Raw genomic sequence first — 21,026 nt, forward strand, 5'->3', positions numbered from 1 at the left:
AGGGGTGTTGCAGTCATAGCTATTATGTATTACTCACATAGAGGTTCTTAAAATTGACAAAGCATTTTCTACATTCCTGCTGATAGCCCTGTCTGATGCACAGTGATGATCACAGTTGTTAATCTTGTATGTGGTGGCCAGTAATGTAATCTTGAATGACTTGGCCACTATTACACCAATAATAATAGCTTAGTAGCTCTGGATGATTTTCATCTAGCATAAGTAGCTCTTATTAGTAAAAGGGTTGGAGACCCCTGGGCTAGAGTATTCATGGGGTTATCAGCAGGACTCCAGGAAAATACCTATAGAAGTGGGTTGCTCAACGGTGCTCAATGACCTGCAAAGTTTCCCCTAGACATGGTAACTCAAGCTTGAATAATCTTCTTTTTGGGGGGAGACACCATCATCTTAGATATGACTTAAGTCAGACTACAAAGAGGCCTCACCACTTTATTACCTTCTGGTACATGTTCCAAAAAATTCAAAAACCATAGTTTTTAGTAGGTTGTACAGAAAGAACTGTAATTTCTCCTGGCATTTGAAGGCATACAAAATTAAAATTTGCTTTCCTCTAGAGGTATTTGAGATTTATAATTGCTCAAACACTTGAGCCACTGTACACTTATACAACATCTTTCAGATAGAGCTACATCATTGAGTTATAATATTCACTGCAAATTACACAGGAACTTCCCATTTCCTTAAAGTGTGGAACCGAGGCTTCTCTTAGGGATGCCTAACGTATCCCAGTAGAAGATGTATGCTTGCAACTTGGAATGATGGCCAGTTATTTTAAACTTATGATCCAATAGGGAAATGGGCTTATAAAACTGCCAATTTAACACTTATTTCGTTAAAAAGGTTAATCAAATGGGACCTGGTACGGTGATTACAAAACCCTTGACAAAAAATTGCATTTGATATGTTTTGTTTTAAACCTGCTTTATTTTAACATGCAAGTCTAAAATATACAATTCATGAAATTATACTTCTGTTTTACAGTTCTTACTGCATTACATAACCACAACAATTATGAAACAACACATTCTTACCGGACTTTCATTGTCGTGAAACCCACAATTGTGTATCTGACAACGCATTATTATGTAAGCACAGTCCTAAATGATTAAAAGGAAATTGTCAAAATAAATCTAAACAACAGTAAAGGGAATACACTAACACAAGTTAAAGTAAAAAAAAGGAAGAAAGAAAAAAAGCCATGATCAAATATCACTATAAGATGACAGTTCTTCATGGCTGGTTTCATGGCCAGTTAATATTGTAGAAACATAAAGATGGACATCGGGGGCTTGGGGTCCAGTCACTCAGGGCCATTTGTTTGAAGCAAATTCGCAATCACAAAGGCCGAAATTCGAATTTCGAATTAGCAAAATGACATGTATGAAGTAAAATCTGGTGCAAAATTTGCGATTCCTTATTCCGCAATTACATTTAAGGAATCGCAAATTTTCTCGAGGGGGATCCCACTTACACTGAATTGCGGCATTAAACAATAACGAACTGCCACCAGCCTCCTGACACTACCGAATGTGAGTACGCATTGCAGCATGATGTGGGTGGGAGGGCTCAGCAGTTTCTAGTCTCCAAATCACTTTTACTGTTCTGGTCAGTACCCCATATCTAAGAAATTTCCCGCTTAGCAGGCTTGTACTCTGGCATAATTCTTCAAACAGTATCAGTAACTGGTCACCTAAGGTCAGTATTCCACAACGGGTCCAACACCTCCTGTCCATTTCCATGCCTACTCTTTCTAATCCAGGGTATGACCACAAAGATGGTTCCAGAGTATACTCGGAGGACACGGCTCTGCAAGTCAAACAATGTCGCCAGCAGTAAGAGGATATATTAAGCAATCTAAACCAATACCGATATGGGCACTTAGCCTCCAAAATTCTTCCCTTCCCACTACCAAACCAATGTAATCCGTCTCAGGCATTCTTTCTTCACTCGCCCAGGTCAACACCCACTGCATCTGTGCACCAAGGTAATACAACTCGTAGTCCTGTGTTGCTAATTCCGCTTCAAGCTCTAAAAGCTGCAGCTTGCGCAGTGCGATTCTGCTGCCCCCTTCATAGGAAATCTAACAATAATCTGTGAAGATACCTGAAGACATGACCAGGGAACTCCACTGTGGTGTTTGTGAAAAAGTATAGAAATCTAGCCCCAAATTTCTTTTTAGATAGAGCAAATCTACCCAACTCCGACTGGGGCAGTTTGTATTTCAGAATCTCCAGTGCAGTGATGGTGGATGTTTCATCCCTGTTGATGGGATTTAAGTTGAAAAATACAGGATTTGCTGATATTAAAAAAGAGGCCAAAATAAGATCTGAAAGTTTCCAAACAATCCAATATCGCTGGGCGACCTATTATTGGGTCCCACAATAAATCAGCACTTCATCAGCAGACAATGATGGTATCTGTGAATGACCCTGCACACTGAACCCACCCTCTATTATTCAGATTTTCTTAGGGTAGCTGCCACTAGCTCCATAGCCAACACAAAAAGCAACGGGGACAAAGAGCAACCTTGATGCCTGCCCTACCTCACGCGTCAGGCCTCCAAGACAACTCTTCCTGTTTTCAATCTGGCTGTGTATAATAACCAAACCCTGCCCCTGAACCTGTCCTAAAACCTTATCTCGTCCATCAGCACTTGGACGAAGGTGTTGAAGGCCTTTTCCATATCAATTACCACCAGTTCAGGGGTCCAAGGGCAGCAGAGAGTTTTGTACCAAGTGGAAAAGCCTACATACAATAGAGGCAGCTTTCTTGTCTGGAATAATACCTGATTGATCAAGGTATATTAAGCCAGTCACTAGGGGGGAAGTTTATTCACCAAAGGTGTGATGAGGTTCTTATAGTCCAAATATAACATGGATAATCAACAACATTACCCCATCTCCAAGGGCTCCTTTCTAGATTTCAGTAAGGTAATGTGTGTAATTTTCTGAAGCGGAATTACAGCAAAATTCTAAATGACTTTGCAGAATTATGTGAGGAGCGCAACCCAGCATTTAGTGTCAGAAATGGACCAGGGGATGCATTTTGCACTAAGGAAATAGCAGTAAATCCAACAGAACAAAAACATGCAGCAGCCACTATTTCTCGCTAAGGTTATTGTTCCTGTGCTCCTGCAGTAGGATGTTTGTGTCAAATTACACATAATTACGTGAATCAGGTATAATTGTGTAGTTTTTGGTAATTTTTGCATCAAAAGAGTCATGCAAAATTACTAAAATGACTCCATTACTCCAAATTACACCAGCGTATTTAGAATTTCACCCAGGCCTTGTTAAAGTGAAAGTTAGTTGCATGGCCCAATCTTTCTGACACCTGTGTACGCCTTCAAGAGACAGGGGGCAAGCTCATCCACATAATGAGCATAGAAATCTTAAGGCAACTCATCCCCCTGTGTTTTCCAAATAACCAGACATGGATAGCAACCTTTATTTCATCAACCCGGATACGTGAGTCAAGGTCTCTATATGCCTCAATTGACAAAGGTTTCAAGCAGGCTCTTTGCATGTATTCTCGCTGCCTCTCAGTATCGTATGATCCTGTACTGTCATACAGCGTTGAGTAATACTGAGCCACTACATTAATGTCCGACTGTGGTGTAATAATGCTGCAGTATGGCATATGGCAGACATGGATGTCTGTCTGGTGGTTGCCTATATCAGTCTGGTCAACAGTCTTCCATTCTTGTCACCATCACCATGCTTAGGGCAGGATATAACTATAGGTATGGAACTCAGGCTGTCCATTGCCTCTCTGTGTTCTAGCCTGGACTACTCTTATTGTGGCCTCACCACGGGCTCTGTGAGTGCAGCCATTTCTAAAAATTGTAAGTCGCCCTCCAGTTTATCAATGCAACATTCCAAATCTGTACTTACCAATATGGGATTCCCATGCATGACCCTCTCACCGTTACCTTAAATGCCTAGTATTCAACTACTCCATTCTCAGCTGTGCTGCTATTCTCGTTGAAGAAATGTATTACAATAGTGCAAAGAGACTCCCTATATGGAGTGTCAAGCCATGCTCCGGCCAAAGACGCCACAGAGGGATCATACTGACATCCACCCCTAGCTTAGTAACAGCCTCGGCAGGCAGTGGTCCGATAAGGTCTAGTTAAGGTATGCAGTAGATGCAATATCCACCAAGGATAGAACGGGGCAGGCATAACAATAAATAAATCCTAGTTTACAGAGCATACATGTGCAAAAAAAAGTAATCCCGGTTCCCTGGATGCTAGGTGTGCCAGGCATTGGAAAGCTCCCAACTACTGAGCCAGCTAGTAAAGCTGTTGACCAACATGACAGCTTGAGTTCCAGTCAATGTGGGCAACAAACTATCCAGGACAGGCCCGGACTGGCCGTTGCGGGCACCGGGCAATCCCCCGGTGGGCCACAAGGGTGGGGCCGGTCGAGCACTTTGCCAGGGCCGGTTTTGGTTCCCAGTCAGGCCCTGATCCAGGACCACAGATTGGACACAACTGAAATCGCCCCCCCACCACCACCGTGCTTAAACCAATAAGACTCATCCGCAAGTGTCTCTGACACTCTAAGGAGGAAATATTGGTGTTGGTTGTATGTCAGACTATCGATAACAACACATCGTCTGCTACAAAAATTGTGCCCTGCATAAATATCAATTCATTAGGTGTCGACTTTTTATCAACTCCAGTGGGGTGAAGTTTTTGTAAACGATATTTAGGACACAGTACTATTGTCACAGGATATTTAGGCCAAGATATGCTCGTACCATACTCTCATGGTTGCTTACTTAGGGCAACTTTCTGGCCTTTAAATCATGCCCCTCATTAGTAGATGTGTGAATTGTTCTAAGCACTTTTGACCGCATTGCGAGTTCCTTAGATGAAAGCTGTTAATTCCTTACACCAACAGTTAACCTCACAGAGGGTCCTTTTAACTCTGTGAGTGCTGAATGAATGGGAATTCCAGGTTTACCCTTAGGAATTGTGTAAGGAATTTGGTAATAGCTAGGGAATCAGTAATTCCAGCTCCTGCTCCTCCAGCAACCCCTCATTTTGCCTTCCACATTCACCGGGAGATTTGGGCAGATTTTAGAAGTCTAAATTCTGTGTGAAAGAAAATTGTCTATGGTGTTCCAGCAGATCTCACAATTCTGATAGGGCCATTACTTTCAATTATTACCTCCAGAAAAGTTAAAAGGGGCCTTGTACTGAGGCCATTTGAGATGACTTTAGCATAAAATGATGGCAATGTGTACTACAAATCAATAAATCAATCAATCAGTGGTTTGTATAGCGCGCTACTCACGCGTGAGGGTCTCAAGGTGCTTTAGAAAGTACATAGTGAACCTTACATTTGCTCAGAAAATTCTGTGTGGAAGATTCCCAAGCAATGTGGGTACACGTGTGAGCAAAGGCAGGTTGGCCTCTAAGTATGTCATACGCTATATTCTCTGAAAGGTCCTAACATTTCATGCTGGCTAGTGGCCAGGAAGGACCTGTTTGACTCGGACTTATCTAGTATGCTGGTGGCAATTCCAACTATTATTTTATTTGTTGTGGATTGAGTGGTTAAAAATGAGACAAAAGGTTGAGTAGTGAAACATGTTCTTTTGTCTCAGACACAGTGAAAGCCGGCAGGATAGGACAGCAGACATCAACTTGGAGATGGACTGTGATCGGAGGACTCCAACCCCAGAGCCTCACAAGGGCCTTGGAGAAGCTAAGGTGAGAGTGGCATTTAAACTGGGACACTGAAGTTACATTTTGCTGCAACTGTAGCTATTGCTTTCCTTTGGGCGTGGGCACAATTTGTCAGTTTACATTGAGCTAGCCCCTCAATTCAGTCCCCCTGTTGGGAATTTCACCAGAGACAGGGAATTTGTGGCAGCCCTTTCCACTGTACCCTCCTAGTTCATTGATGTTTGGTCTGTAAGTGGCAAGCACACATCTCAAGCACCTGTTTATGTTCTAGGCCTGGAGCCTGCCGGATGGTCAGACCTTCAACATTTCAGCCTTTCTGGACCTGCAGTCGGCCCTCGAGGAGGAGATCCACACCCGAGAGGTCTTACAGGAGGAGCTGAAGATGGTGAAGATGGCCAATCAAACATTCGCTGGGTAAGAATGCGGCAAGGGCTGGTGATTATGACTTGCTCCTGGCTGCTAGAGCATACCGTTATATACTAAGGTCCTGGTTGTACAATCCTACCTAATATTGGTAGTGTGACTTGGATTCGCTGCACTAGTATATTCCTAAAATCCTGATGAGAATTGTAATACTCTATAAAGCACTGCTTCCAAAGAGTAGTAATTATTGCAGAGGAGACAATCGCATCAACCTTCAGAAGTGTAGGACTACCACACCCAGAAGAGACTCTGTGCATACAAAAACACTGCATTGCTTCGAAGTAGCAATAACAAAAGGCTCCAGAACTCCTACTACCACCAGCCCTCACCAACTCCTAGGTGGCTAGGACATGAACATCATGTGTGGCCATGGCACTGTATCATAGGTCTCAATCTACACCTGACAGAGGAGACCCAATCAGCTGAACCATGCACTGGGTTGCTTATGCTCCAGTTCAGAGGGAGTCTGGCCTGGCTGTCCCTATCAGAACAGGATCAAGACTGATTTGCATATGGCTGGATCCTGTCTAGGGTGACATTGTGGGAAAACTAACAATAGACTGGAATCTGACCCGGAGTAATTACACCTGGCTGAAAGTAATTCAACCATTCCACCCATCACTTTTTTTGATACTTTATGTAAATATTGCAGCATATGCTGAATTATATGCCACTCTGGTCTGCGGTGTGGCGAAATTTCTTAGTTGGGCATGGGCGATTAGATTGAAGAACTTAGGCTCCGGATGAAGCCCCTTTTAAAATTTTGTATTACTCTTTGTCTCAAAGCTGAGTTAGTTTAATCTATTTTTTTTAAAGTGTATTGTGTGCCCTTTCCCTGATGAATTGTTATGCATTGTCTGTATAATTCAGTATGTGAGACATAAAGAAGGGAAAAGGAAAAGCTGTTTTACTTTAATGTGTTTTTTTTTTATCTCCCGTTAATATGGTATCCGTGTCCTAAATTTTTTTTAAACTTTTATATTTGGACCCTTTTTTTATAAAATGTTAAATGCTTTTATGATATACTCATATCGAAATAAAGCTTTGATGAAGATGAATTATATGCTTTGACCGTAGGAGACTGTTTCTAAAAATCCTTTAATCTTCTATTCTCATTTATTTGCTTTAAATTTGAAGTATGATTTGGGGATCCGCCATCACGCTAGGCTTGGTTGTGCTTGTTAGAAGTGTGTGGCAGATTAGTTGTGCTTCTGAATCTCCACTAACTAGTCAGCTGCCATCTTGGGGTAATTTTGGCTTTGCGCCGTTGTGACTGGCATTTTCCTTTATGTGCAGTTTTCTGACTGCCAATGTTATGTGCACTCCATAGAGTGTTTATAGAGTATGACCATAGCCACAGGGGCAGCGGGATGCGTTACATAAAACAATTAAATTACAATGCAAGATCTTTACACCTTCAATGAAATGACTATTGAGATATTAAGACACAATATATGGCTGCTATCAAGGATTATAACAAAAGCCGTTCAGCAGACAAGTCTTTAATATTGTTAAAAGGCTGTTGTTTTCGTCCAATTGCACCAATACCACAGTGACGTTTTCCATTGAATTATGTTTCTTTTTTTAATCATAGTTTGGCTCCCATTTCTTGTAATATTTTTCAAATTCATCTACACTCAGGATATTTCTTCAAAAATCCTGTTTCTGAAATTTCTCCTCCTCCTCTCGACACTATAGTTAAGATGGTTAACTCTCTTTAATTTGCCTCTGCTCTGGATCATTGCTCTCTAAACATTCTGCATGATGCAACCACTGAAATTAGGCCAGTTCTTACAGGCCTCTGCAGTCTTTCATTATCTTCTGTTACAGTGCCTACATCTTGGAAGAAAAGTGTTGTTGTTTTTTTATTGAACAAAGCCTTTGGCTGATTCAGCCATTTTGACAAATTGTTATCCTATTTATGATCTCTTCCAGTTAAATTCTCAGAAAAATATTGAACCTGTAGCTGCCTTCCTTCCTTGAGACTAATACTTAACTTGACCCTATTCAGTCCAGTTTTAGGCGTTTTCATAATAAAAAGTCTGCATTATTGACCTTTGATGAAGAACCTAGGATAATGGTGGACCATAACAGTACTTAAGTTTCAGCTCCTTGAGCTGACAGCAGCATTTTACTCTGTGAAATACTGCATATTACTTGTATTGTGGACTGTGGCATTAAAGGCACTGCACTTTCGTGAGTGAAATTCTTCCTTGTCCTCCACCTTCAACCTTACCAGTCCAACCTTCATCAAGTTATTTGTGGCATATATTAAGGGTCCATTTTAAGCCCTTCACGTTACAATGATGCTCAAATCATCTTGCATCTAGATCTGAACCCTAGTCTTGCTCAATCCAATTTTCACACCTGCCTTAAGTTGGACTTTAAGTGTACCAAAACCATGTACAATGTAACAAAAAACAACCAACATTTTACAGCAGTACAAATCTGGTTCAATCAAATGAACCTTAATGACTTCAAACTCCAACTTACACCGAATGCCAAATCACTTGGATTCACCTTTGACATCAACCTCTGCCTGAAGGAACACATTACGAACAAAAATACAGCTGGCCTTGTACCAGCTCTCTCTCCTAAAGAAAATCTTTTCTTCCAGAAAGTGACTTCAGAACTGCTATTCAAGTACTTGTACACTTGCTTCTGGATGTGGAAATGCCCTACTCCATGGCTTCACAGAGCCCACACTGACACCCCTTAGGGGCATCCTACACACTGCATCATGTCTTGTCCAGTGTATGAAGAAATATGGTCACATAATCCCCATACTAATGGAACTCCATTGACTCCCCTTGCTGGCCCACACCATCTTCAAAATCAGCTGCATTATTTACAATGCCATCACCACCAGTCCTGCTGCAGACAAGCTCGCCATCCCTGGTGGTTCCTGGCACACCCACAGCCAGGACACCATCAGACTGCAGACTAAGATGTTTAAAAAACAAGAGAACATTGTCCACGCTGGTTCACCCCAACCATTTCCCCCAAACACTGCGGTATTTCCTAGGATACCCACGAGCCTTGTGCATGACCTTCTCCTGCGTGGAGAAGGGTGCGCTCCAGGACCAGGTTTTTAGATCTGAACTACACCAGGCTATTGAGGATTTCTTTGAACATAATGTAGGCTCAGTAAGCAGTACCAAAACACTATGGGAAGCCTTCAAGGTAACAATTTGGGGCTATTGTATTAGCAAACATGCAGGTATACATGAAAGATATATAACAGCAACTGTCCTTGGTTGAGAGGGACATAAATAGATTAGTAACAGAATACACAACCACACAGGACCCCAAAATACTGGTGGAAATCAGGCTGAAGATAGACAAGTATAACGAGTACACAGATGATGAGATAAAATACATGTCACGCAGATATACAGCGCGTAAGTACTGAGAGGGGGGACATACGGGAAGGACACTATCTAGCAGGATACGGCACATGCACAGTGGATCTTACATAACCCAAATCACAAACATGTGAGGCCAACCCACATTTGACACCCCATCGATTCTTGGTTGTTTTTCAGAGTATTACATCCACCTCTATTCCATACAGTCAACCACATCTCCACCCGGAATAAATGAGCACCTAGATGACATCGCCTTAGCTTAGCTGTCGGATGAATGTTGTGAATATTTCAGTCATCACGGCAGATGAGATCAAAGAGGCAATTAATTCCCTCCCCAGTAACAAAGCTCCTGGTATGGATGGACTCCCCGGAGAGTTCTATAAAGAATACAGAGATTTACTGATCCCGCATTTGGCTGCCATGTATGAGGAGGCATACAACGAAGGCTTACTTCCGGTGTCTCTCCAGGAGACGCTGCTGATCACTCTCCACAAACCAGATAAGGACTTAGTACATAGTAAATAGAAGCTAAAATATTAGCCAAAATTATTGCAACAAGGAGTCAGCCTTTGTTGCAAAATCTGGTTTTGCAAGATCAAGCTGGCTTCATACCAACTACATCCACTAGGCAGAATCTGAAGACAATATTTGCGATGTTTCACCATTTGAATCCAGAATTACCAGCAGCTGCGGCCCTTTTGGACGCAGCAAAAGCTTTTGATTCTGTGGAATGGCCGTTTTTGTTTACAGTGTTGTGCAGGATGGTGTTTCCTGAACCATTTCTGCACTGAATAGCCCTGCTATATGCGGAACTGAGCAATACCTCAGACCCGTTCAGCATACGCAGCAGGCAGTGCTTAATTTGAGCAGGTGCTTTCAGGTGCTCAGCACCGGCACTTCTTTCACATGGCCGGGGCTACGAATTCTGGTCCTGCAGGTGGTGGTCTCAATATTAATTGCCCAACTTAAAATAAAAAGAACCACATACCTTGCATGGTGACGGGCTGGTATGTTTTCATAGGCAGGCATACATCTGTTCAGGCAGGCATGATTGTGTATCATCACTTTAGTGATGATGTCATCACGACTGTCATGAATCCAAGAAGTCATCATTAACGAATGGCTTGCATTCTATTCCTGGAGTCTGCTGCACCCTGCCACTGCAAAGCCTAAGCCTCCCATTGGATAATTGTAGTGGGGGCTTGCAGCCCTGCATTGCTACTATCCTCAACGTGCTTGATGTGGCTGTGGCCCACCGCAACTTTTGTGCGCTATGAAGTCACCTGCAGTTTCCATGCGCTGCCTCCAAGCATGCTAATTGCTGAGTGTGCTTGAGCCCAGTAGGTGCAACACCCATACTCACGTCTCGTAGACATTGCAGCATTGCGGCTGGGGACAGTGCTTGTGCTGTAGCAGGCAGGGTCACAGCAAGCTGAGCATTGGATGCCTATGCCGTCATCATAACTGGACCAAACTAATTACAGGCAGCACTAGCAGTGACATGACCTGCTGTGCTCAAGCAGCCTCCTGACCTGCAACAAACCCAGTCAGACCGCACTGATTAATATGTTCAAAAAAAGCATTTTCATTGGTGTACATTTTGTTTTCACACTGATCTGTCGGTGTAGGTAAAGAAGTAAAACACATGACTTAGGGGACAGTCAGCAGGGCATGGTTACAGGATAGAGACTGAGGCAGTGCGGGTGTTGAAAGTTGGGCACACTGGAGGTAAAAGTGGGCTGTAGCCTCCTTGGCAGCATTTTCAGCCCTGGCACTTCATTTTTTACAAATTAAGCACTGGCAGCGGGACCCGACAGGGGTGCCTACTCTCACCGCTTCTTTTTACACTAGCACTAGAACCCCTAGCATGTAAAATAAGGCAGAAACATGCGGCCACAGCTCTGCAATTCCATCTCCGACCCATCAGTATATAATTATATGCAGACGACATGGTTCTATATACAGGATATCCCGATACAAATTTAAACACACTCATCAGAAAATACATTAGATTTGAATAGCACTCAGGACTTGGGATAAGTCTGTGGTAATACCACTTACACCTGTTACAACACAGTCAACTCTGGATTACCCACTACAATGGCAGACTGAACCAGTGAAACATCTCTTCATATGGATACATCGTCATCCAGAGGCGGTGGTCCGGGAAAACTATGGTCGGGCAATAACAAAATTAGAGGACCAGATAGAAGGGTGGATCAAATTACCGTCATCACTAGCCGATAGAATAGCTCCACAAAAGATGGTCGTCCTACCAAAATTCCTCTACTTATTGATGAATATACCAATTTGGCTCAATCAATCAGTATTCACTAAACTACGCACAGCCCTGCTGAGACTAACATGGACAGGGAAACAGGCGAGAGTAGGGTGGAAAGAACTGACTAGGCCATATTTGCAAGGTGGTTTTGGAGCACCGGATTTACAATTATATTTTTATTGTGCGCAGGCGCAACACGCTCACTACTGGTTGCACCCACATGGACATATTCCACACATAGCAGTAGAACATGAAAGCGTGCAGCCGACTCCACTGATCGCTTTTTTATCGGTCCCGAGACAGAATACCCAGAAAGATATTATACATCCGGTACAGTGTACATCGCAAGCATGGTACAAATTAGCGAAACGCGCACAGAAATTCCCACTATATGCCCAGCCAATGCCCATCTCACATCTTTCACAATTAACGGTAACACAAGAAACACATATGTTAACCTTACTGAGGGAAATTGGACTAAGCACCATGGGTAACGTATTTCCACGTAGCCAATTCATACCACAGAATTATGCCTCTTTTAGTGCACACCGCACACCCTTAAAAATATTTTCATATGTGTGCCTACGTGTGGCGGTGAGGGAGTTATATTCTTCGTTTACGAATGCACGGCAGATGCTTAATGTGCTACAGATCCTGTTGACATCACCCACGCGCCAACGCTTAGTCACCCGCCTGTATAACGCGACACAAGGCAAACAGGTCCAGGTTCCAAATAAATCGTTGCGCAGGTGGGAGGAAGCAACGGGTAATCCCATTACTAAAGAAGCGTTGGACTATAGCTGTGCATAATTGCAGCTGCTCACACCGAACTGCAATTTAAGCATTATACATTTTAAATTTATACACCAAGTATACTACATACCGGCGAAATTGCATAAATATGGATTATGAACAGATGATACGTGTCACAGGTATGGTGCAACGGATGCGGACTTCTTGCACATGGCATGGGCATGCCCGCAACTTCAACCATATTGGTGAGAAGTGATTGGCACCCTTACTCTCATGCTAACAGAGCAAATACCTAATGAGCCACTAGTGTGCCTGCTAGGGATATTTAGGATCTGCTTGGGTAGAAGTACTGATGGCTGTGTCAGAGGTGGGTAGCCATGTGCTGGGGGAGCAGGCGTCCGGCACAATATAAGAACCGGTTTGCAGATATGACATACTGCAAAGAGACACTGGAGACATATGCAAAAGAATTACTGCAGGCCTCCAGACCTAGGGACTATTGGGAACCATTTGTGCTGTACCTCAGATCCATACAAACCACAGATTGATATATAACAGACTTATTAATAGGGTTCACATATGAGGGATGCTTTGGAAAAAGCTGGGGAGTGTGGTGTGGTAGGGTAATTGGTATGGTGGAGAATAGGCAAGGCAAGGGGTAGATGCCAAGGACAAGACGTATTAAGTTATATAGATGTTGTTGTGTGAACAATTAACAGAGATAGTGGAACAGGAGGCACATGTCAATATGTGTACTGTTATTGTAATATCCTGATGGGTGGGCAATGCTATTTATGTGTGTAACTCTCCAATATGTTATCTTTCTCCTTCTTATTTGGTATGCTGACAAGACTAAAAAAAACGGTAGAAGTCCAATATATATCAATATATATTAGTAATAGGGATCCCAGTATAAGGGGTATTCCAGAAGTATCCAATAGGATGTCAAGGTCCGTGTACGGCCCCTCTGTCTCTTCTCGTGGCATGACCCATACGGTAATAGGGGGTCCTGCGGTACGGTAGCTCAATCGCTGCTAATTCAGAGCAGCGATTGAGCTACAGTACTGCAGGACCCCCTATTACGGTCCAGCGCCGAGATTCCCTCGGTCGCCTTCTTTGAAAATATCCTCCGACAGCGGGAAACATACAACTGGATTCATTTTATGGAATTAACCACCAGCGGTTTAAAGATTGTGAAAGCACCGCAGGTGTCAATACGCTTTAAATGACTGAATTCCTACTGAAGGATATCACTCCCGTTGTTACATCCCTTAACCTACCAAGTCACCCAACCGTAAACTTGCTCCAGAATGTACTAACACAAGAATTATGTACTGTCTTGGTCAGAAAGTTTACAGGCATTACATTTTTAATGTCCTGAAGATGATCCCTCTAGTCTGACATAGGGATCAAAACGCCGTCGACGATTTGGACACCATATGCATGTTATTATACTGTATAGCTTTACTGGCAATGGTGTCTCGATATTATCTAAGTCTACTACAATTTTATGTTCACAGACTTTCTCCTGTTGTCTGAACCATTTCCCTTCTTTTTCTGTTTGTCTTATTGTGGTAGTAGGACCCAGGTGATGTCCCACTTGTATTGTGTAGGAATGTTTTTTTCTCTATTTACTTATTGATTATTAAAATTCTGTCCGGCTGGACAAAGAATATAGAACCTATCTAGTGTATATTTACTATCTACTATATCCAGTAGATGTCTAGGGACCTCTTTAGCAATATTATGTAAAAACACAGCAACAACATTTCAACAAACTTCAAGCCTTCCACAGCGCTGCCGCATGTCTGCTGACAGGGATCCCCAAATTTCAATCTTCTTCTCGAGCCATTCATATATTACACTGGCATCCAATGAGTCAACGAATCAGGTTTAAGGCCTTGTCTACTGCTTACAAAGCACTGCATGATTCTGGTTCGGATTATTTGAGACATAATTTCAAATGGTATGAGCCAAACAATAATTTGCGCTCATCGGGGGCTAAAAATATCATAGTCCCCAGGTTCAAATGTGCTAACTGGGATGGAAGAAGCTTTGTAAACTGTACAGTCAAAGCATGGAACCTCCTATCCATTCACATTAAATCCATGCCCAGCCTGTAGTCTTTCAGAAAAGCATTAAAAACGTGGCTTTTCTGTAATTTTTCTTATCCTGTTTGGCAGAGCTATCGCCAAGACACCACTGGGTATTTCTGCGCTTCAAAAGTGTCTTTAACATCACTTAACTTAACATAACCCATAAGCCTTCAGCCTGGAAGGAGGTTTGCATATTAGGAGGTGCAAATATTAGCAAGTACGTTTGAGTTGTGCTGCTGACCGGTTTACAGAGAAGATGTGTGAGCTAACGCAAACTGAATTGATAATTGCACATACCATAACATTCTATACAACATAACTAAAAAAACATTGACAAAGCCAATGAAATTCACATAGGCAATGCCTATTGGCATTGCTACTGCTTGTTTTCTTTTTCTTCGTAACCTTTCACACACTTTGACCCTCCACAATCCCATCAGCACATAAAATCCGACACTACTGATGGCCAATGGAAGGATCAAGGGGGAAAACTGCCCCTACCCTTGGTCTCCTATTTGCTCTGCTGGACAAAGGTAGGAGACTACAGAAGATAAACATGGCTCTCAGAGCTCTGTTCACTTTATCCTTGGAGTAGGGGTTCTTAAGGAAATTTACGGATGTACTGAAGGGTATACTAAGGGTCCCTGCTGCCCCTCCCTCTGATGAACAAATAACTGAGGTCCATGCCCAGTCCTTCTCCAGGACCCTAGTGAATCCCATGTAGGCACCAACATCTGCAGTGCACTCTGGAATCATAGCCAGCATGTTTGATGCAGCATTCTTAGCATGGCTGGGAATCTTGGCATCACAAAAGTGGCAAAACTTTAAAGATGCATTGCTTGTGATTGGCTGAAGCTGCTGCTTAACTGCTAAGTAGTGAGAATATGTGTTGAATCACTTAATACATACATTAGGTTAGCACACAAAAAATAACCACTAGTAGTTAACAACGGTAATTTGTTAACACATAAACCATGGGGACACCCAATATGTCGCCTGCTCTACTTCTACAGAAATAGATATATACAATCCTATACCAAAGAAATAAAAGCCATGCCATTTTTAGGACCACACGGTGGGACCATAGCAAGTGTGGCCACTTCATCCACTCTTAGGTACTCTTCTATATGCAGCTGTTAAACCTTTCCTTTGTTTAGGGGTCCTCATGCTCTTCATCATTCTCAAAAGGGTGACAAAATCAGCAAAATTATTGCAACAATATGCCCAGAGTTGTTGTTTTTTGCTAGGGAATTATCAATTTTGCTATTGCTAGGTTGTCCCTCTAAATGCCCAAATCAGGGGAAGCAGCCAGACATGGCTGTTGCCAAAGTGGAGGTCGAGGCAGGTAGCATGGATGCTGAGTTGTTGGGTACTCCTTCCTGCTCTCAGCCAGGTACTTGCTGGTAATCCTTTACTGGCTGTTTGTGATCTAGAAAAATGTTACATTGAGCAAATAGTTCTGATTTGGGGAGATGATGTACAGTATTGATTAAGGTGAATACCACAGGGGATACATCATTGATAGTGCTACTCAGCACTTAACAACTGTTGCAGGAATTAAAACTTGACTTGAGAGAGCTTAGCTGTGACCTGACCCTTAAGGAAACTCTACTTTTACTTGTATCTCAGGACATTTGTTATGAACTAGACACAAATGCCTCTAAAACTGCTGGAGCCAATAGGTTATGTTAAAAGAGGTGTGCAGGCCAACCTTTCTCCATGGTTACATGATGATGCCCCCCCTCGCACACACCCCCTATCCAGGGGCATATCCTGTTGAATAGAGATACCGAATAAAGAAGTCTCAAGAAAGTAATCCTTATCGGGAGTAGTTGTGATGAATGAAGACATTAACGCATATTTTCTCTCACTAAACAGATTGTTCCCAATTCCCTCTAAGCTGTTGCCTGAATTTATCCATGGTTCTGCCTGCACATCACCTTTAAGGTGGATGATGATGCTTGATGAAAGGTGCTTTTTCTTCCTCTAAAAGGGTACCCTATGCACTCAGAAGCTGCTTGGGGGAGAACACGAGCACCATTGCCAAATCCAACGGAGCTTTGCAGACTTACCAGGGATCCCGACTCTGTTGGTCTCCCCTGCCGCCGCTGCCAGCACCACCGCGCGGCCGCATAGGGGGGAGACTACAGCTCCCAGCTTGCTTAGCGGTCCCGCCCACGGCCCACACCTGAGCAATCTCGCGCCCGGAGGCACATAAAGAACAGCGGCTCCCTCGGCGGAGCAGGGCACTCAGAAGCTGCTTGGGGGAGAACTCGAGCACCATTGCCAAATCCACCGGAGCTTTGCAGACTTACCTGGGATCCCACCGCTGTTGGTCTCCCCTGCCGCCGCTGCCAGCACCACCGCGCGGCAGCAGAGGGGGGAGACTACAGCTCCCAGCTTGCTTAGTGGTCCCGCCCACAGCCCACACCTGAGCAATCTCGCGCCCGGAGGCGCATAAAGAACAGCGGCTCCCTCGGCAGAGCGGGGCACTCAGATGCTGCTTGGGGAGAACTCGAGCACCATTGCCAAATCCACCGGAGCTTTGCAGACTTACCTGGGATCCCGACGCTGTTGGTCTCCCCTGCCGCCGCTGCCAGCACCACCGCGCGGCCGCAGAGGGGGGAGACTACAGCTCCCAGCTTGCTTAGCGGTCCCGCCCACAGCCCACACCTGAGCAATCTCGCGCCCAGAGGCGCATAAAGAACAGCGGCTCCCTCAGCGGAGCGGGGCACTCAGAAGCTGCTTGGGGGAGAACTCGAGCACCATTGCCAAATCCATCGGAGCTTTGCAGACTTACCTGGGATCCCGACGCTGTTGGTCTCCCCTGCCGCCGCTGCCAGCACCACCGCGCGGCCGCAGAGGGGGGAGACTACAGCTCCCAGCTTGCTTAGCGGTCCCGCCCACAGCCCACACCGGAGCAATCTCGCGCCCGGAGGCGCATAAAGAACAGCGGCTCCCTCGGCGGAACGGGGCACTCAGAAGCTGCTTGGGGGAGAACTCGAGCACCATTGCCAAATCCACCGGAGCTTTGCAGACTTACCTGGGATCCCGACGCTGTTGGTCTCCCCTGCTGTGCTGCCAGCACCACCGCGCGGCCGCAGAGGGGGGAGACTACAGCTCCCAGCTTGCTTAGCGGTCCCGCCCACACCTGAGCAATCTTGCGCCCGGAGGCGCATAAAGAACAGCGGCTCCCTCCACGTCGCGGGACGCGCGCGGGCGTCCCCGGGCAAAGGGCCGTCTGTGGCCGTCAGGGGCCGGATGAGGCCGGGCTGGGCCATACCCCATGTGTGATATCCGACAGAATCTCAGTAAAGTCGTGACTTTTGTTCTTATTCCTGTTTGACCTTGCCGGCTTTTTCATCTAGATTTATCATGTCAAAACAGTTGGCAACCCTGGATAACTACCTCGTCAAAGTTGTGAATAAAATTAACAGTGAGCGGAGGAAATCTTTAGGGCTTGGAAGTACACCGGTATCCCCGCCGCCCCTCTCACCCACTATGGATGACAATGCAATGACTTTTGGTATTACCTGTGTCCCTGAGACCGTGATGGGGGTAACACTAGTACCAACTACAGAGCCGCCGGAAATACCCACGGAGACCCCAGAACAGTTCATTGATGTTCTAACGGATGCCCCAATTGACACTCCCGAGCGATCTACTAAGTCTAAGAGAAAAGTTAGGGCCTGTAGGAAAGTACAGCTCAAGTACGGAGGGTCTAACAACAGGAAAAAAAAACTCCCCGATGGTTAAGAACGGTGATGCACACTTACAACGCAACTTTTACGTCGTAATGCTGTTACAACGCAGCTATTACAACGCAGGAACCATTACATCGGATGCCATTACAACGCATGGCATTACATCGCATATGCTATTACAACGCATACCATTACATCGTAAGTATTGGTAAGTATATACAATTTATTTATTTTATTTAATATTATATAATTGATTTAATTATTATTAATTATAAATAAAAATAAATAAAAATATTTATTTATGTTTTTAAATATTATAAATTAAATTTATTAATGTAAGTAATTTTTTAAATAAGTATGAGTATAGGAGTATATGTTTTGGTGTACTGAGGTATATGTTTTGGGGTGTTTGGGTATTTTTTGGTTTTAGGGCAGGGTTTGGGTTTTGGGGTACAGGGGTGTTTTTAGGTTTCAGGGCTAGGTTTGGGTTTTGGGGTACAGGTGTGTTTTTAGGTTACAGGGTAGGGTTTGGGTTTTGGGGTACAGGGGTGTTTTTAGGTTTCAGGGTAGGGTTTGGGTTTTGAGGTACAGGGGTGTTTTTAGGTTTCAGGGTAGGGTTTGGGTTTTGGGGTACAGGGGTGTTTTTAGGTTTCAGGGTAGGGTTTGGGTTTTGGGGTACAGGGGTGTTTTTAGGTTTCAGGGTAGGGTTTGGGTTTTGGGGTACAGGGGTGTTTTTAGGTTTCAGGGTAGGGTTTGGGTTTTGGGGTACAGGGGTGTTTTTAGGTTTAAGGGTAGGGTTTGGGTTTTGGGGTAAAGGGGTGTTTTTAGGTTTCAGGGTAGGGTTTGGGTTTTGGGGTACAGGGGTGTTTTTAGGTTTCAGGGTAGGGTTTGGGTTTTGGGGTACAGGGGTGTTTTTAGGTTTCAGGGTAGGGTTTGGGTTTTGGGGTACAGGGATGTTTTTAGGTTTCAGGGTAGGGTTTGGGTTTTGGGGTACAGGGGTGTTTTTAGGGTTAAGGGTTGGGTTTGTGATTAGGGCTAAATAAATTATAGTTACCATTTATAAATTAATTAAAATATATTTATTAAATTAAATTAATTATATTATATTAATTACATTTTTAATTAAATTAATTAAATTAAAAAAATTATTTTAATTAATTTAATTTCATTACAATTTTAAACATATTTAAATTAAAATAATTTCATTATATTAATTAATTAAAATTAATTACAATTTTTATTAAAATTAAATTAAATACATAGATTTAAATTTATTAAATTAAATTAACTACTATTTTAAAATGTATTTTAATTAAATTAAATAAATTAAATTAATTAAATTAAATTAATAACATTTTTTAAAAAAAGTATACTTACATATACTTACGATGTAATGCCATGCGTTGTAATAGCATCTGCGATGTAATGCCATGCGTTGTAATGGCATCCGATGTAATAGATCCTGCGTTGTAAAAATTCCGATGTAACGGAATGCGTTGTAATAATCTGCGATATAGTGACACCAATCCGTTAAGAACACTGTCCGTAATATGGGGACCTTAACGGAGAACTGTGCTGCCACTCTGAACTCTGAGCAACTTGACCTCTTGGTCAGCATTATAGAGGCCAAGTTTGAAACAATTGTTAAACCTCTGGTGGACAAAATAGACTAAATTACAGCTGAAGTCTATAGGTTGGGTAACCTTTTGACTGCCCATACCAGTAATACTGCATGTCCTAGGTTGATTGACAGAGGTATTTTAGCCAGTAGTGCTGGGTCAGGGCATCAAGATGGCACAGCGTCCGTAAGTAAGGTAGCTGTACCTATTCCCCTGGTAGATCAGCATAATAAGGTTGCGCCGGCCCCGTTGCTGTTGACTCGGAGGAAACAGGTAATGGTAGCTCCGGCATTAACTGATAAGAGCAGGAAGGTTATAACGGCACAGACGAGAAAGAAGGAGATACCAGTATACAAGGGTAGCTATATCAATCTTACCCCTGATTGTGCACCCTATGTTGTGGTCCTTACCAATGTACCGCCTCCAGTCCCTAGCCCGTCCACGTCATACCATGAAACTGATGATTCTCTAAAAAATAAAACCATTTCATGGTTACAAAGACAGTGCGGGTTTCCTCTTAATTATTCCGACCAAAAACTAAGCTGTAGAAGAGTAAAATGGATTGGCGATTCAAGGAAAATCCATAAGGGCGATTGTGTCATAGTAAACTTTAGACACCCACAACATGTTGCAACCGTCCTACTTAGAGCTGCCTCTCTAACCCCAGATGAAGACAAAGTGCATGTACACCCTCTGGGATACTTTTACAATCATCTGAATAAAGCACCCCAGGTTATTAACAGAGGTAGACCCTTTTCCCCCATTTTCCATCCGACCTTTGAGGTTCCAACTCACAATAGATTTCAAGCATTAAGCTCTTTGGACCTGAATGATTGACTGCCAAAGGTTAATGGGTTTAATTTGAACACACAAGGGGATACGCTAAATACGAAGTCGTATTGGGGCAATACTGATACTGAGCCAATAATGATTGAGGCCCCGATTGTTTTTTCCAACACTAGGCCAAGGTTAGTACCTGATGTCGAGAGGGATACATCCCCTTTGATAGATACTTGCACTAGGCAAACAGACAATGATAGGGCTGGAGCCACTCTGATAGACA

General features: G+C 43.4%; 1 protein-coding gene across 3 annotated transcripts in view; it reads left to right on the forward strand.

Moving 5' to 3' along the window:
• DMPK (DM1 protein kinase) overlaps positions 1-21,026 on the forward strand; it is a 1,011,012-nt gene that overhangs the window by 819,483 nt on the left and 170,503 nt on the right. For all 3 annotated transcript variants that reach the window (XM_078660914.1, XM_078660912.1, XM_078660913.1), the window contains exons 10-11: positions 5,638-5,743; positions 5,991-6,133. In XM_078660914.1, the coding sequence (XP_078517040.1) occupies positions 5,638-5,743; positions 5,991-6,133 (249 nt within the window). The remainder of the gene's footprint in view (positions 1-5,637; positions 5,744-5,990; positions 6,134-21,026) is intronic.

The sequence above is a fragment of the Lissotriton helveticus genome, chromosome 9 (genome assembly GCF_964261635.1).
Source record: "Lissotriton helveticus chromosome 9, aLisHel1.1, whole genome shotgun sequence".
Classification (NCBI taxonomy): domain Eukaryota; kingdom Metazoa; phylum Chordata; class Amphibia; order Caudata; family Salamandridae; genus Lissotriton; species Lissotriton helveticus.